We start from the raw sequence: 19,542 nt of genomic DNA, 5'->3' as shown, positions 1-19,542 counted from the left end.
AACCTTCAGAAGGTATGCATTCATGTTTTTTTTTCTAAGGCAAATTTTGGAGAATGATTTCTAAACTTCCTTGAGCCAAAAATTATATTATTTAATCTTATATATAATTGTCAGAGCCTCATACTTTCATTAGCTATATGCGTTGCTCTGTTTAGCAAGTCTGTACACAAATACACAGTGAAAAGCTCCTTTCAAAACATTAATCACTGGAATAATCGCTTTGGAATGATTCTAAGTTGTGAGAATCAATGTTTTTCCAATTTCCCCCTTAATGACCTGAAAGATAACAAACATTCCTGAATAATATTCTTTCCTGTTAATTTGTGCCATTAACTATTACTGCTACCCTGAAGAGAGTATTAGAGGTCTTATTGAGATTAGATCACTCTGTGCTGCGCATTTAAAAGAAAATGACATCCACCAGGGAGAGCTCCTAATTTTATTGCCATGATTTGTCTTTCAGAGTTAACATTTGGCAAAAAGGGAACAAACTATGAGGCACCCCTTTTTGCCGAGTCTCATCATACAAACTCTTTTGTTTGAGATCATAAGGGAAGAACAAGCTCTGGTGGAAAACAAGAACAACAGAAATACCTTATTTTCTCTTACCTTTTTTCTTATCTTTCCACCATGTTTTATTAAAATTTGTAGAACAATCTTTTCCTACATATAAATATGAACATCTACATCCCTATTTTAATACTGATTATTTTTTAGCTAAGAATAGTCCTAAATTAGTGTCAGGGGAAAAAATCTGAAAGAAGCTTATTACTTGCAAAATTTTAACAAATAAACAGAATACATCCACATTTTACATTCAGTTCAGCCCCTTGAAAATATAAGCACATGCAACACATGCTGTATTTATTCCGAAGGTGATTTTTTTTGCAGCATAAAATGCAATGTTTGCACAGTGCGCCAGAACATATAAGGCACCACAAAAACTTTTGCTTTATTATAGCTGAATAAGAAAACAATGCTAATTCATAGTTCACTGTGATAAAAGAAATACCTAACGCAGCACTAAGTATGCTCATTCTCTTTGAAAAAGGTTATTAAAAGACACAAAGTGAATAAGGTTTTAACTGTAACTTTGCCTGGGCTTAGTAGCTAGCTTACTTAAGACCAATGTATACACCAATTGCATCATCATCAACACGTAAAACATTTTCATAAATATTTCAAATAGACAAAGTGGGCTAAACATCATTCATTTTGAATTCCCATTTAAGTTTCTCTTCTTAGAGTCTTTACAAAATAGACAAAGATTTATGTACTGGCTAAAACTATGAAAGGTTCAATTTTTAAATACATTTCTATCTGTTTTCAGAGTATAAAATCTCAGGGGCATTAATCTCTTCAGTGGTTAACATGCATAGTAATATACATACTCCTTATTGAGCATTCTGGACAGATTTAGTAGGAAAAGATTTCAGTCTACTTATTTACAGATGTTGACCATTTAAAATGGAAAGGATAAGAGACATGGTCCTCTCTCCAACTCTCTCCTTTTTCCTTCTCTTAGCGGCTCTCAGACTCAGCAAAGTCATATGAACTTCAGTTCTATAGGCACATAGGACAAATTTCTCTTTGTGCTCATCTGGAGTTTTCTGAATTCTTCTCGTGATGACATGATATTGTTCAAAGCATCTGGGAGAAAGCTAGGGGGGAAAAAACTGGGAAAAACATTGAACTGACATGACATGAATTGAAAAATGATGCATCTGACAACTGAATACAAATTCAATTGCTGGACAAATTAATATCTGAACTGTGTATCAGCAATACTTTGAGAGAGGGATGTTTGTGAAGAGCAGTTACTAGAGAAAGGGAATGAACTCAGGAGGATATGCTGTCCTTGACTCTGGATATATATTACTTAGTGTTGTTGTTTTCTGTCATTTTTATCTTCATTTATCTTCGTTTATTATCTTCGTGTAGAAAAGCATGACTTAGTAAACCTGAAATAAGGCAGACTTCAGTAACTATCATTCTATGCATGAGCAAACTCTTTAGGGAAAAGAAAAGGCTTTTGCTTCAGTAATGAATTTAGGAAACAACCCTTGCCTCCTGTTTAGTAGCTTTGTGAGCTTTGATAATGGAAAAGACATCTACTTTAAACCTTGTATGTAATCCTGCTGTCTACCTTTCAGGTTGTCTTTGCACCATTACTTCACTGCTCAGCAGAAATGTAGTTGAAACAGACACACAAGAATTAGAGCTGAGGGACACATTGGAAGAATGTTTCAGTCCAAAGGACCCGTGCTCAATATTAACACAGATTCTTCCTAATTTTGAACTGGGAGGAAACTTTCTTTTCATGGTCTAAGATGTGACTGGATTCAAAAGTACTGCTCAACATATTTGTGTATAAGAAAAGGCAAACGTACAATAGGGGGCAGACTATCATCCCATTCACAGGAAGTCCTTTTTTAAGAAACCAGTACTGACAAAGTCCAGAAGGAATTTTTTAAGATATCTAAAGTCTGAGAGTATATGAAGTATTCTAGGGAGAGCAGAACATTTAATTAGTTCTCAAAAAACTTCGTTATTTTTTCATTAAATATTCTGTCAAATATGCTGACAGAGAAAGATACACTCAGTAGTTGACAGCTTGGAATTATTCCTAAATTATTCTTATCTTAACTCATAAATAAGTGGTTTGAGAAAACACAAACAATATAAAAATCTATAAATAACAAACAGTTGATAATCAGTAACATTTTAGCAGTATTTAATGCAGTCAGCCATATAATTCCTCCAGATTTATCTTTGTGAAAGACAACCTGTTTTCCTCTTGGTGTCCCTCATTTGCATTTTAAAAAATCTGTAGCAGGATGTATATTCATGGCATGGAATAATCAGGGAAGACTCATAACTGCCCTAGGTTAACTGAGTAGGTTGCCAATTTAGTAAGGAGATACTTCAGGCTGCTCAGTTTTTCAAATACACTTTAAACTTGGGCCCAGAGCTCACTGAAACATCAAGCTCTAACTGATGTATACCTGGCAATAGTCTGAAACTGTTCCTCAAGCCTTAGTTACAAGATACCTACTCTCTGAAACTGCTGTGCGAGGAATTACTCAAATTACTGAGCTTTGAACATTGACTAAAATAGTGACTTTAGTATCGAATTGTTTCCCATTGACAACTGTTATTCCATTTACTTTTCTTTGAAATCCAATACACCATTTTTTATTCTCTTGCTCTTCCTTTGGAGCAATCACGGCTGCATGAAAATCATGCTATGTTAATACTTCATAGAAAAGGGTTGAGTGTAACCATCTTTCCAGTATTTATGTTACAACATTCTTCTCTTACTCATACGACAGATGTTGAAGCAGGAAGAGCAGGAAGACAACCCCAGTGCATTGACATTCTAACGTTTTACCATAGGAGTTAAGATTATTCATTCTGAAAATTGTGTTAAATCATCTGAACATAACAGTAAGTCAAGTATTTATTTGCATGCTTTGAATTCATAAATGGAAATTGTCTCTGAAAGTATAATTAATTCTATAAAGTTAAAAGAACGTGTTGACAAACTCAGTTTCAAGATCATGCAAATGACCTACAATAAGAAAAACAAATTGTTGAAAATAAATAAATTCTACTTTAAAGGAAAGATCAACTGCATGTTACTATACAGTATTTCCTGCTACAAACCCTTATAATAGCAGTGAATAACCAAATAACTCATTATTTACAGTCTTCATTATTTTTTAAAAATATGACCAAACAAATTTTGGTTGCTTTTTAAGTATTTAATCTTAAATGCCTAATGATAACTTTTATACCACTTCACAAGTGTGAGGTATCTTAAGACAACCAATGAGGAATCTGATTTGTGTAAAGGAATGACTAAGTGGGAATGAGCCACCACAGTATCAATTGCAAACCCATCTTCATCCTCCAACGGAAAGTATTAGGCATTGAGTGAGTATTTCAGTAGCCACATGCTCTGTAGCTGCCATAGCAGTGTCATGGGTACTAGGAGAAAGGCTATTTACAGAAGACCTCTTGCTGAGTTAACTAATTCCAGAGAATGGGTGGGTATGTATCTGCATGGTCAAGCCTGGGTGTTTACAGAAATGCTCCGTTTGTTTATGTGTATGAAATCTTACCTAGCTGTGGATCAGGAACTCAGTGTGATATGCCATATATAACACGTTACAGGTGTCAGAAGACAATAGTACTCAAGTCCAAGAAAACCTATTTGGCCAGTGGAGTCACCTTGGAAAAACAGTGTTGAAGAAAGTACCTCAGGAGGTCAGTTTTGGTGATCTTGATGAATATACAAAGGTTCTTGTAAAGGTGTTCCCATGAGAAAGTGTTTTCTATCATCTGGTTGATAAAGTAAAATTAATGGCTTGAGTTAACAACGTGTTAAATTCCCATTTTGTCTCTGTTGGAGTAACCCAGAGTAACTTGATTCATCCTGATTCATCTATCTTCTGATTCACTTTACCAAGACAAAATAAATCCTCAATTCTGTCATTTCCTGTCAACAGTTTGTAGACCCTTTCCAGAGGTGAAAATGATTAGCCAGTTTAAAGTTACTAAGAATCAAACATATTAACTTCAGTGCAAGTTGCTTTTTATTCACACACTATGACTAGAGAGCTGATTCCCTAGGCCCACACAGACTGTTGATAAATAACTCATGAGTTTTAACTCATGCCATACTATGAAATGACCCAATAGGGGAAAAAAAAAAAAAGTTTCTATGAACAAAAGAATGAGTTTTGAAAGGATTACAGCAAAATCATTTTTGCTTCATTAGCTTCAGTAACAATATAAAATATAAATGAAAGTGACAAGAATTATAGGTACAAACTGATACACAATCAAGGATGTATTTAGCAAACCATAATATGTATACTGATTAAAGCAACCATTCATAGTATTATCCTAAAGCTTTAAACACGAGTGGCCAAGAACAGATAAATGATTGTGCTGAGGTTAAAAGGCATATCAAACACATGTCTACTTGGATAATAGACGGATAAGGGCAGTTTAAGATCAGAGGCAGGTTGCATTTAACCAGCTCATTTTTTCCTAAATGTTGAAACTAAGGTACTGAAGCATATCTTTTAAAATGAATGTATAAATAAAAAAGTATATCACTCAGGGTATGGTGACTTAGTTTGTCATGACTAAATAATGTCATCCATTCTTTCATTCAGTTTGACACAAATTCAATATATAGAGGGCCTGTTTTTTTAATTGTCATAAACAATGTGCAAGGAGATGAAAAATGCTGCCAAATCACAAAAGGGTTGTTTGGGACAATTTTTTTGTTTTATTTTTACATAATGGTGCAAAGTACAAATATGATGGTAAAAAGAGGAATCAGTGCTGAATAAAATCTTTAAATGTGTGTAGGTTCCAGAGGAAAATAAAGCAGATTAACCATCACTTCACTGTGGTTGTTGTTTAATTTATTATTCATAAAAGAGTTAGACTTTCAATGGGTGAGATATTTCACAGCCAAGTTCCAATTTAAAAAGAAGCATTTCTTTCAATATTTATTAATAAATACAGTACACAGCATCATTATGTAAAAAAGTGACAGGATGTTACCTTTCTCCATTTTCTCTAAGACAAAGGAATTGATCATGTAATATCCATGTAAATATACTCTGAAAGTGATCAAAGGAGTTTATGCTCATCAAAACAGATCTTGGGGTTGAGCCCTGATAAACTGATAGATTTAATTACTGGGATTTTACATGTATTCATTTAGCTTGTGATTGAAGGATTTTTTTTTTTCTGCAGACCTTTTCTGCAGATCATGTATTTTGGTGTGCTACAAAATGAATGCTTATGCAGTACAATTATTTATATCACATTATGATAAAGCACCTTCAATCAAAGCTGTACCATTTCTAATCTCTTTGCACAATAGACCCAAGACAGTAGAGACTTTTTGTACCTGTAACTTGACTGATGCTAAATTCAGTAGTACCTCTATCAAAAATTCGGAATTCTTGGAAAGACAGCAATTGCTCCTACACTAAAAATTTCAATAGGAAAGGTACCTTTAGAGCTCAAACTTTTCCAGGCAAAAAATCGTTTTACCAAGCAGCAATTCCTAAGCAATTTCTTGCAGCTTGCAGGTTTCTGATGATAATGTTGCAAATCTTCTTTCTCTTCATGTGTTTTCTTCTCTGGTACTAAGACATCCATCCTAAACAAAAACTTAACCTTTACTTTTCCTGAAAGTTATACATATACAACTTAAATCCATAGACTGGAACTAGGGGAGATGGGTGTGGGGGAGAATGGAGGAGATGGAGGGGAGATAGAGGGAAAAGCTTTAAGATCTCATTGACCATTATTCTCAGCCGATACAATCAGAATATTAATTAACTTTAATGGAATTATTGTATTCATATTGGTTTGTTATGAATTATTTATCTAGAGTATTAATATATTTTTACAGATATAGGGAGAAAAAAACTTCAGATTTTATCTGCTATTAAAAAAAAATTTTGATATTACTTAAAATCTATAAATTACATAACATCTTTAGATGGTGAATAAATATTTACCTCTTACCTTAGTCAGTTGTCTAGGTAAAGGAAATAATGTAATCCTCTATGCATGAACCTATTATCCTTCCTATCTTAGCTTGCCTTACATCAGTGTCATAAAGGAGAGCTGCATTCCTCTAGCTGCTATTGAAAGACAGCTGCTCTACCCAGAAAAGATGAATAGTTGGGTTTCTGAGCTGCCTTAATGCCACTGTCACTCAAATGCAGAAAAGCAGCTGAGCCACTTAAAGCCAGTTGTACACTTGGGGACCATTCCTCTACACTACCTTCTGATTCACACAGAGAGACCAATAAATTCCTATATGACAGTATTTTTCTTGATAGACTGCCACTTTGAAGGAGCCGGGGGCTGTTAGCAACAACCAACTCTGACTAGGACCTAACCAAAGCCCTACTAAGGGGCCAAAAAAAAAAAAAAAAAACCAAGAATAGGTGCCTGCCTAGGGCTCCTGCACTTTTATGCTACTCCAAGGTCATGCAAGAGTCCTAAGCAGCATTCCTGTTTGCTTCAGTGCTTGATGCCAAGGAGCTCGCTGCTGCTGAGGGAACCAACGTGCCCGCTGTTGCAGCCGGGTGACAGCTGGCTCCATGCTGCACTGGGGGAGCTACTCAGCTACACACAGCAACTATACCCAGCCAGAACCAGGATGCCAAAGCAGCCACCAATTCACTCCCCTCCTGTTCCCTCTCACTGCATTCTCCCTCACGACCTGAATCTAACAACAGGAAGCGCAATTTATGTTCTAAAGGAAAAAATTAAGAGAGAGTACAAAAAAAAAAAAAAAAACAAGTTGGCATTGTTCACTGTATACACACAAGTTTCAGAAATAAAGCTGACTTTTCAGTTGTAAACTTATTTCTTCCTAAACAAAAAACATGATATAACTCATGACCTAACTGTGTGCATTTGCAGCAAGAGTTTCTATTGGTTATCCAAAAGAATCAAGGAAGATGTTTCCATTTCCCGAAATTTATTTTTTTTTAACAGATACTAGAATTCCAAGCTTTTTTGTGTGTGTTTTTGTTTTAATCACTCAGTTTTCCTTCTACCTCAATTAATCTTCATGCTGATTATATAAATTTGCGAGTTTGGGCCATGCAATACACAATGTGAAATTTCCTGCATACATTTGAACTATGACTTAGCAATTTTGTTTAGTACAAATAGTTACACACAGAACCATGTACCTACCTGCAGGCACCTCAGATTTATCAGTACAGGCTAGGACAGAGTTTTTAAAGTACTAATTCCACCTCTATAAACAGTCTACCAGCAGTCAATTCTGTTTATAACAGTAAGAGCCTTAACAACAGATTTTTAGGCTGCTAAAGCATAGGGCAGCACTTCCATTCAGATTCTTATCTAGGGATGTATTTCAGGCCCATCATTATCTAGAACTGAGGAAGACTTGACTTTGCACTGTTTGAACAGCACTTGATGGTATCGGGTTCTTTGAGTCCTACTGCATGACACAGCACTCCAGTCATGGCTGTATTCCCATCCCCAGCCACTATCAAGGTGAGCTGAATTTCAATCTGATAAGAGCTTCTGGAACTTCTATACATACAGTAGAGAACCTTCTTCCAGTTCAAGCATATTTCGCAGCTCTCCTCTAATAACTTTGAAAGGTGTAATTCTGAGAATGAATACAAAACTGGTGCTTCAGTTCGCTAAGAAAAGAAATACATTTTCACCAAAAAAGAGTTAGTCCAGGTGACTCCTCAAACAAAATTTTGAATTGGAAGAAGAAAACATAAATGTAAGTGGGATCGTATAGTATACAGCATCATATAGGATAGCCCCAAACAGCTAAAACTAGACATTGTTATTGAAATAACTTAAAGGTTTCCTGATATAAATCTGCAAAGAAACTGCCTACTCATCTAAAGGTACATGCAAAATTCTTGATCCTGCAACTCAAACACTAGCTTTCATGACCTATTCTGTCTTCCTTAGGACACTTCTGAGCTGCCTTATCTCAGAGATTCGTGAATCCAAAGGCAGAGTGAGTGGGGAAGCAGACACAGGAGCTGAGATGGGCATCTGGGAAAATTATACCATGATGTAAACAGGAGTGAATATTGTCTAGACACAGAGAAACTGTTCCAACACGATGGGAGAAGGATGCTTGATACGACCTCCTATTAGTCCCGTATTAGTTGAATAAGTTCTTCAGGAGCAGCGAGAATACAAAGGAGCTTTGCCCGAGATGGGATATATGAAAGCACAAATTTAACAGTTCTCAAGAGGATATGGAGAAGTAGAACCTTCACTGAAATCTTCAGGAATTGCTTATGTGCAGCTGCAAAACGTGTCCTATTTGCCACAATGTGAAGAACCTCACTTGAGATTTTACTCCTAGAAGGAAGTATTTTTCCTAAAAACAGTTCAGATGTTCAGGGGTTCATATCAGAATGTATCTGTTTCCTTACCTCCAACCTTAATCAACTCCATAGCAATTATTTTCCATAATAGAAGTATAACATCAATCAGATATTCTTCACAGAGTTGATTGTTAGGTTAGAATTTTTTAGTCATCTTACAATAAATCTAAGCGATAGAATCATAACATTCAAAGTCCCACAGAATTTTTCCAAGCAACTGACCATACCTCACACTTTCATAAAAGCTAATTTATAAAAGGAATTAACATCGCTATTCTGAACCAACGCACTTTATTTACATCTTTTTCCTCTGAGAATCTCATTCTCTGTCTGTGACAAAAGGAAATGGTTTGGTTGCAAATCCACATTTACAAACAATCATAAAAAATGATTGTATGTGCAATGTTGGAGAGAAACTGATCATGTTGTAGGCAACATACAGAAAAGTATTATGGGTGGAAAGTGTTTCATTTCCAGATGCACAGGATCCTTCCTTTCCCTAAGTATCTAGAATCATTGAATAATTTAGGCAAAACAATCTAAGGGAACCAAGGAGCACACTGAGGTGGAAGGCTGAATCATTCAGCAAGTTCAAATGAGCAGCCAGTTTCTGAAATCGATGCACCTGGTTCAGCTAGCACCTACTGGGAACTGGTGCCTAGAATTTACTGAGACTGAGCAACCTCAGCATCTGGGGATGAGGAGATCTCCCAGCAGAGAGTTAGCAAAATATGTAAGAAAGAAAATAAACAGAACTATGTACTAGTGAGAGTATCGAAAACAAGATAGATGTGGATAAATGATCTGCAAAAACGCTGGAATACCTCTGGTTTGAGCTCTTTTTTAGATGTTACTGCACAAGTAACTAGGAACTTGTACTCATCCTGACCCTATGCCTCAAGTCAGAAAAGGCAAATTTTTTCCTTTAGCAGCATGGAAATGGGGAGTGCAGAAAGAAAGTAGGTTATTCACTATTTCCTATTATCAAATTTCATCCGTAATAAGTTACCTCCAAAAATAAAGCTCGGTTTCTGTATAAAAGTCGTTAATTTCCTATTGATTGTTAAATAACTGCTTTTATGAGTGATCTCAGTCATGTTGGTTAAAAACTCCAGAGTCACAAGGCAATGAATCACGTAAGTGCTATGTGATACCACACAGTTGCAGACATTTTGAGGAATACTTATTTGAGCTAGGAGAGAATGTCTTTCACCTGGGTGCACATGAACATGACTGCTATAATAGCATGTATGCAAGTTGTCTCTTATCACTACTTGATGTGAACTGAAGTTTGGGAATATGGAACTGAATTTTGGGTAGACTTATTGAAAATTATATAATTCTTTGCTCGATAACAAAAAAAAAAAAAAAAAGCAATTGGAAAGACCAGAGGCATCATTATAGAGTGAGAAATGGCTAAGATTTTAGAGGAAAGAGTCAAAACTGACCTGGCATCTATATGTTTTTATTGGGGAACTTTACAGAACCGTTAGCTGCATTAGTTAATTACTCTAGTACAACTGCTTCAAGAATCTTTCCTGATAACTACAAACTGTGAAAACTCTGGTCTCATAAGGGTCTTGATGAAAGAAATTTTTAGCATCGATGATGAAGCTAGGTTTAACCAGTGATGTTTAGGCCACTAGAGATTACAGCTGTAAGTTAAGAAATGAACACTGAAAAATAGGGAAGGTTGCAGAATGTAGTCCTGGACGAGTATGCAGGAGACTGCTGGCATATTAAGGAATATTACAATGAGTTGCTTCAGAGAAAAAGCAGAAGGTTTGCTTTGTTTTTCTCAGCAGAAGCATTTTTTAATAATATTTTATTATATCAAATCTTGGATGATCAAATAAAGGTTTTGTTAATGGAAAGGAAAATTTATTTCTGTAATATGAAAGATGGAACAGAAAGACTGGAAATGAAAATTTATCAGCTCTTTATTTGTCCCCCTATATAGTGCTCTCTAAGGATTTGCTTTTGCATTAACTTGGTCTCTATTAACAACTTTTTATGAAGATGTTTTCAACATTTTTATTTGTCTATTTAAAGGCAAAAAATGGCATTTGGAATCAAAAGCTTCCTGTGTTCTTTAATATCAATTAAAAGTTGGGGTTCTGCTTCTGCCAAGAGGTAGGGAAAATAAACAGGCAAATCTTAATTTAGCTTAAATGCAGTAAGAGTTGAGCAGTGCCGGCCACTCTGGAAGGTCTGTGGAAGGTCTTGCATCCGAACATTTCCTATAAATATGGGGAAAACTGCTATCTTCTCCAGTTGTTCTCACCTCAGAAAGGTCATCCTCCTTGATGTATGAAATGTCTGCAGTTTATGCCTTTTCACGCATGGTGAATCTCTATATTGTAAAGGAGTAAGGAAAAAAAATAGGAATGTGCTCTGGGGCAGCACTCCCTGAGATTCTTTTTATTTAGCTCTGGACCCTTTGGTGGGGTAGTATAGGGTAATAATTGATTTCAGTTATAATCTGGTTGCCTGGATTAGAAGAACATCTGAATCCACATGCATTATGTCACAGTACTTGTGGGCAGTGCAGGTGACAGGAACACATTTTGACACCTTCAACAATTATTTGACTGCAGCAGGAACAATGAACAACATAAGCGAGAGCAAGTATTTGTGGGTGGGCATTTCAGAGAGCTGCTTCACTGTGCCAGAGGAATTTCACATCATAATGAGCCCTCTTGGGGATATACATATATTGGGATGAGCTCTCACTGCATGATTCAGTAGCTGAACTGCTCTGAGAAAAAGGGTTTACCTCCTGTCAGATTATAGTGATGACAGAAATAACTGTAACTCTGATATGGGCAGAATGGATTTTTATGTTAATTAAATGTTAATGTTAATTAAAACCTTCCTGCTTGCTGGTAGAATTTGTCTGGGGTATATATATTCTACCCCAACTGGTTAAAATGACAGTGATTTTTAGATGTTTAGTGGTAATAAATACTTCTCAGCAAAGAGATATATAGTCTATCTGCAGGTCAAAAAAAATTGTGATTGCCAAGAAGCTTTCTTGTCAATATTTTAAGTGCTTAATTCTTACAGAATTTATTACAGGTGCAGAATAACCTTTCATTTTCTAAAATCACTGGAGAAAATTGAACTAATTAGAGGGAAAAAAATATATATATGCAACCTCTAAGAACCTCTTTCAGTTGTTTCCAGAAGGTTTCTTTTTACAGGTAACTTTACACTTGCAAATTTGAACAATCACATGCCACTGCTGTGAAAGGTAGTAAGTAAACAATCCATAGAAAATATATTTTAAAAACTTATTCATTAGCATCAATAGCTTACAAGATTACCTCAGCTGGGTATTCTTTCAAAACTGAAGAGGTCAATCCTCCCACTGAGATGGACACTGGAAGAAGGATGTCAGAGGGATGGGTTGAGTAAGGCTGAGCTCAGCCATTTTATATGTGAGAATGGTATCCTCGGATACTACAAAAGGGTAGAAATATACCTGGAAGTGTGCTAAACACAGCTGGAGTTCATGAAGAATTAACATGTTTGTTGGACTGTTTAACTTTCTAAACCAAAATTTTATATATCATAGTCAGAAGATGAATATACAGAAGTCTTACATGTCTAACACACATAGATACTGTTTTGTACTTTGGTATATCACCATGCCTTTACAAGAAAAGGCCTTATTTAAGAAGTCCAACAGCTGAGAATGAATACTGATGAGATTAATTATGGTACTGCTTTGTGTGTAATTAGTTAGAAATATTGATAGATCAAGATGCTAATTCAGAAGTATCAGAATACGAAACTGGGCTTAAACAGCGTGGAATCGCTACCTATCTGTATCAAAAGTGGTGCCATGAATGTATGGCATTGGGGAAGATGAATAAAATGTAGAGCAGTAAAAGTAGAGGAAATGAACATAAGTGCATTATTTGATTATACTCTGTAAGCATATGGACCTAGCAACAACCTCTAAAGAGAAAATCCAACTAGATTTTGCTGTTGAAAACTCTTCTCTTGGTCTAAGTCATTTTTACAAGTAATATCTCACTCATCAATACAGGTATTTGTCACAGTCTGCATTTTAAACTAACCAGAAAACTGTAAGTAATGTTCTGTATAACACAAGTGTTTGCTTGTATTTTGCTTTCAAACAGTGAGAGGTATTCATTTTTAAACTGGATTTGAGTTTATTGTAGGAAGAGGAAATAATCCCTCCCTGCCATTGACTTTGACACCTCTAATGGGCCCTACACCTGTTGTGCTCAAAAGCATCAACATAAACAGCAGAATATTCCCAGTTAACTCATAGCTATCAGAGCTCTATGAAAGGTGACAATCACCACTTTGGAAAGTGCTACATTTTGAGATAAATCTTTCTATGGCTTTTGCTCAGGCTCCCAATTGGCCTAATATTTGTCAAAATACCCCTAGAAGTTCCCTAGGGTTTCCGTTCTTTGTGGATCTTTATCATTTACATGTAATTTATATCTACAAAACTATGAAACAAATTGTTCATCCTTATTCCATGGCCTGGAATTTCCAAAATGCAACAAAATTAAATTTGGCCAGGACATTTAAACTGTCTCCATCCTTGTAGATCACTCAATACATGATAGAAAAAAGGTGTTCAGTTCTCACAGATCCACTTAAGAATTATTTTTTTAGAATGAAATTGAATTAAGAATGCAGTCAGTAAAACTCCTAGAGACAATGATTTATTTATTATTTATGAACATTTAATTAATGCATATTAAACTAGCTTGCAAGGCTTTCACAAAAAAAATAAATAGAAGAGAAATTAACTTTTTAGCACAATTGATAGTTCCTTTCCTATCTGCTGGATGTTATATCTTCCAGCCATCTTTTGTCAGCATTGAATAACACTGAGTGGGAGCATAGCGCTGGTAACAAAAAAGGGCAGAACCCTCCAGCTCACATGCAAAACAAACTGCTTATCAAACTGCTGTAGATGGGTCTGTACTAACAAATGAAGCTAATTGAATGACAATGAGAACGTCCCCCCCCCCTTTTTTAAATGATCAAGGTATGGTCTTCTTCATCCAGGGTATTGTCAGAAGTAAAACAGCTTAGAATAAGAAAATGCTATAACAAATCATCTACAAAATGAGTTCCTAACTCCTATAGAAATTCTTATTGCTGTCTTTTACTCACTGAAGAGCACGAACAAATCCAAAAGATATCATATGGTATAATGTCATAAGTGTCGATAAATACAGTCCTTTAAATGGTTAAAAAAAAGAGAAATTTTTCTCTTTTAATTTAAAAAAATTAAAAAAAAAAAAGGAAAAGGGGGCACACCGGAGCAATTGAAATCAGAAGCTTTTAAAATCTGGTTTAGCCATGAGAAGAATTTTATTTGTATTATGGTCACTGAAGAAGGAGCTTGAGGATATATAGGAATGCCACCGCATGATACACTTGGGAAAGGAAGCAAAACAGGTTTCATATTTCATTTCAGTTTCAAATAATGTTGACTGTGAACCATTAGACGAGAAGTTTGATGATTTCATATTTCAGCAGAACATAACTCACACATTTCCTCAAAAAGACACAGAAGTCTCATTTACAAGGGATATACACATTGCCTGGAGAGATTACACATGAATCACTATGAACACATTTGTCACTTGGATGCCTGATGAAGTATCAGCTGAAGAACCCTTAAACAATCTTCCAGATTTTGGAGAGAACCATACATATTGGATGCAAACTTACATTTTTCAGGGTGTCATATGATGTTGCACCAAATAAAATCATCATCTCGTTACATATCATGCCTGTTGCCTAATGCTCTGCAAAATAATGATAAACAGTCTCAAGGACAATAGAATAGGAGATAAAAACAATAAAGATATTCTCAGACTTTAATGTTCTGTGTTTATTTGGATATACATGCAGTGTGAACAATGTTCTGAAGTGAATTAAAAAGTAGCAGATATTTCTGAATTTTAATAAAGGCTTTCATATGGTGTCATAAAATTTTACTCTTATGAAACTGATCTCAAATAATTTATTTTTTTCCTGGATATGAACAGCCTCAAAGATTAAACAGAGGTGTAGAGAATATAAATTTAGGATATAATCAACTGCACTAGACTGCAGTCACATAAGCATCAACACTTGATTCTGTGATGTGCTGAGTGCTCACAACACTCGTGGATAACAGAAGGATGTAGTACTCAGCAATTTTCAAGATCAGGCTCAGGTGATTATTATACACTGACAAATTACCATTTGAATCTTTTTTTTTCTGATGTACAATTTCTTCCTTAATGGTCCTAAAGCGAAACTAAAACCTATAGCAAGTGGAAATTCACATTGTGGTAAGTTGAGAAGAACTAAGGAGGCAGAAACAATGCTGGCAAACAAAAAAAGGGCATTTATTATTTAAAAGGGTAACAGGAGGAACCTTTTTTGTGCAACTTTAGAATAACTGCATTTTACAAGTGTTCTTTAACCACATTACTATTTAGTAAGTTACATTAATAAGTGACATGGTTTTTGCTGCTTCATACAAATAAATTTACCAGTACTACTGGATCTATTAACAGCAAGTTAAAATTGTAGATTCTGACTTATTTACCATTCTTATATAGTAGCTTTCTCTATTTCTAGGACTGTCAGGGAATGTTTAGTCTTTACTAAATTAGACAACATGCACAGCAGTCAAAAACTAGTTACATGTGCCATGGCTATTAAAACATGAGTTCAAGGTGTTTATAAATATCCAGAGACCAAGATGATCAATACTTGCAATTTAGGTTCAAGGCGAGTCAGCATCTGATAAGCTGAATGTCCCAAAAACTTAGCACTTGGGCCACCCATACAATTTTGAAATGCTTATTTTACAAAGATTTATCATTTGTTGGGAATGTGCCTGACAGCAACGGAAACAGAAATCTTCTGTTTTGTCAAAGAACAGAGAAAGCTATGAGAGCGCAACACCTTTAATCTTCCGTTAGAACAGCTACAAGCAATGACAATGTTTTCCTTCCTTCTTCTAAATTCTTGGCCTAATTGGACAGACTAATAGGGCAGCTAGTTAGCAGAACTGATAGCTGTGGTGATTCTTGTGGACACAGTTTTCAGAGAAAATGAACCGAATTCACACAAAATGGTAACCAGACAACTATGAACTACAGGTTTACAATTAAAAAAGACAGTTTCCCTCAGTAGTTAGTACACAAAATACAAGCAACTAAAGAAAAAAACCTTTAATAGTCATATTCTATCTATTGATTTTCTATAATAGCCTTATGACCCTCATGCAGTACAGTGCGGATAAAATAATGCTATAGGACTGAAGAACTTCTCATCAATTTATCCCTATCTCAAATTCACGTCCATGTAAGAATAATCGTTACAGAAGTATTAAAACACTGTCACGTATAAGGCTTCTGTCCACTTAAAATTCCCTCTAGAGCAAGCACAGTGTAATCAGTGTGTACAGTGGAGACCATCTACAGTTTCCAAGACCTTCCATAATTCCCATAACTAGGACACCTGGGGATCTTTTCCTAAAATAATCTTAATATATTAAAACATAACTTCTTACTACAGAAACAACTTTATCATCGTGGACCCTGATGTTTTGATATATTTACATGAGACTACTTCAGGGAAAAGTCAGATATAGTATTACTTGCAAAACAAACAAACAAACCAACCAATGGTTTAGGAAGCTAGCACTATTCAAAAATAAACTCCAACGACAGGTTTGTAATTTGTGAATGTTCAATCTTAAGGTGTATTTTTACATTTGACTATGTCCTGTCAACAGGTTAAATACCTATTCTTGTGCAGTGATGCCAGGGTATTTACAGTAACATTTTTAATGGTCCAGTGATGCAGGGTACTTTACCAGTGATACAGGAAACTTGGAAACTAGGAAAACAAATTCCATCAACAGCATGCCCTATTCTAATACTTTGTGACGATGGAAAACACTGCAAGCTTATAGCAATTCCACTGCTTCCTTCCAGAAAATCAAAGTTGTCACTTCCCAGTGAACTAGTATGCTCTCAGAAACCTCCATGTTGTGCTGTTCCTACACAATGGCATTGCAGGCATTATAGAACTAGGAAAGAAACAACAAAGATGTAATTTAGTAGCCCACACACTTTTGCAACCCAGCCTGTCATAATGTTGCAGATTTTTATATCATTTGGAAGATGTACTTGAGAGACAAACAGAAGTCTCATCTTTATCCATCCTTACTAAATGAGAGACAGTTCACTTATTTCTCAGTGCTAATGAATAAGAATAATCTTTTTTCATTTTCCTCTTTGGGCATTCGCACACAAAGAATCATTTTCTTTCAAAAAAAATGAGACAGGAGTTAGACTGTTCTAATAAAGGATGGAAAATGAGATAAAATGATATGTATTTCCACATTGCTTATGGAGGCAGCATAGATGAAGACTGTTCACCTGATGCACTATAAAAAAACTTTAGATTTAGAAACCACATTTTGACAGCTGAATTAGTTATGAACCAAGGAGCCTGAAAAATGCATCAACAGATTAAGATTGTGTTACCTGTCTTAATTCTGGGTAATTCTATGTCCCTTCTCTATCACATAATATGAAGAGGTTGACATTACACCTTAGCCAGATGTTGTGTTAGCAGCTTTCATGTCAGTGTCCTCAGCTATGTCTCTGTTCATTAGGTTTTATTGTTTCATAGTTAACAACCTACTAATTATGAATGGAAGAGTTCACCCATGAATGAGCACATATCTATGAATGAAGAAGGGACTGACTTTTTGTACAACTTGTAAATAGTTTTATCAGCACTTTAAAGGATGCCATAAATTCCTTATATGGACAAATGTAAAAACTGAGGGAGACAATAATCTAAGAGGACATTTTACTGTTACAGGGTAAATTCAGTAACATTTCTCAGTTCAGCAGAATGCAAAACAACACTTCTAAGAACAAAGAATAGATCTAGCTTTGTTCAAAAACTTACTCAAGAAAAAAAAAAGCCATACAGAGCATTCTGGTTTAGAGTCCACACTTACAAAGAGATGAGAAAACAGTAATGATTCCAAGGGACTACATAGTGAAGGAAATTGATAGATGGCTACATCTCTCTCTGAAGATACTCATAAATTAAAAAAAAAGGGCTGATTATGGAAAGTTTTTGAGGCTGATGGACATGGACCAAGTATAATACAACAGATGAAAACCGAAGCTAGACAAATCTGAAAAATAAGATGAAATTTTAGAGTAGTTATATATTAGTGTGATGATCTCTTTCTTGCTTGGTTTGCTAAGAAGCAATAAAACATATTTGAAACATAAATTATCATCCGGTCTGTGGAAAAAAGACCTCTGCCTAACAGTCAGTTTAGAAGTTTACTGTGATCACTTCTGGACTTAAATAATCACTGTGATTTCCAGATAGAAGAAAAGAACACTATGCTGTTCCCGGCTTATTTAACAGGTTGCTTACAAGGTTATCATCACAGTCACTAAAAGCTGGAAACGTAACACATTTCTGTAACAGTTCTGTCAGATTTTCTGGCAAAATTTAGAAATTCTAACAAAACTTCTAACAAAATCTAAATACTAATGAACGAATTCTAATCAATTTTCCAGGATTAGGCCATTTGTCTACATTGTCCTTCAGCGAAGAAGAGGGTGTCAAAGCTCCATACAAATTTGTATTTTGTCATATGATCATCATTCAGCACTACATTAAATGTTCCAGTGATTAAAACATCTGAATAATTGAAGGGATTCCTAATAGAATAATTACAATGATGTTCTTTAGTGTATCCCTGTTTTCATAGCTTTAGGCAATATCAAGGGGTTTGAATTACTAAACCACCTCATAGATCAGATGGCTTTCTAGCATCTACAGTTGAGTTTTTCAAACTACTGGTTAGGAAGGCAGCCATAAGTTTTGCAAATAATAACGACATTTTCGACCTTCCCATGTCATGTAAATTGATGTGTGCCTGACACGGGCACACATTTTGCTGCTAAATTCAAAAGCTTTCAGCTTTGTCATTGTCCCCATCTTGTAATTGGATGTGTTAACTCTAAAGGAGACTAAAACAGAAGAGCAAAATCAGGGACCAGAGCGTATGAAGAAATGAACATTCCTTTTCAAAAATATACATATTTCTATTTCTTGTAAAAGATATGCAGTTGTAATTTATCAGTTAAATACTTTCTATAAAATAAGACTATACATCAAATGCTGACAATTAATGTATAACTATATAATATCTATAATACCTATAATATGTAATATCTATAATAAAGTGGTTGCACTGTCACTAAGCTTATTCTCTAGTACCTGGCATTTTAGATGGTAAAAGTTGAGTCCAATTTATGAGAAATAAGCATTCATATTTCTTTGACTCTTTTCATGCTTTGCTTTTGATATTCTTATTTTTTCTTTTCATCTTCATTGTGACTCCTATTCACTTTTCATTCCTTTATAGCAGTTCCTAGTTCCCAGTAACTCGAGTCCACTAACTGAAACATCCTGATTCTCACACTTCAGCGTAGCCAGTTTTTGTCACATAATGCATAATGACCAAGCAAAACAATTATATTATATCATCCGTAGT

At 35.2% G+C, this 19,542-nt stretch overlaps 1 protein-coding gene across 3 annotated transcripts in view; it reads right to left on the bottom strand.

Annotated features, from left to right (window-relative positions):
• KCNIP4 (potassium voltage-gated channel interacting protein 4) overlaps window positions 1-19,542 on the bottom strand; it is a 437,397-nt gene that overhangs the window by 386,523 nt on the left and 31,332 nt on the right. Inside the window, exons 1-2 of one of the 3 annotated variants that reach the window (XM_083835177.1) lie at window positions 6,562-8,520; window positions 6,042-6,190 (exon numbers count right to left, since the gene is read on the bottom strand). The exons of the other annotated variants lie outside the window; for them this stretch is intronic. Coding sequence (XP_083691303.1) covers window positions 6,042-6,189 — 148 coding nt within the window. The 5' untranslated portion in view covers window position 6,190; window positions 6,562-8,520. Of the gene's footprint in view, window positions 1-6,041; window positions 6,191-6,561; window positions 8,521-19,542 lie in introns of those variants that run through there. 3 annotated transcript variants of the gene reach the window in all.

The sequence above is a fragment of the Anser anser genome (genome assembly GCF_964211835.1).
Source record: "Anser anser genome assembly, chromosome: 4".
NCBI classification, from domain to species: Eukaryota; Metazoa; Chordata; class Aves; order Anseriformes; family Anatidae; genus Anser; species Anser anser.
Note: the sequence above shows the minus strand (reverse complement) of the source record. Positions and strands in the feature narration are given on the sequence as shown.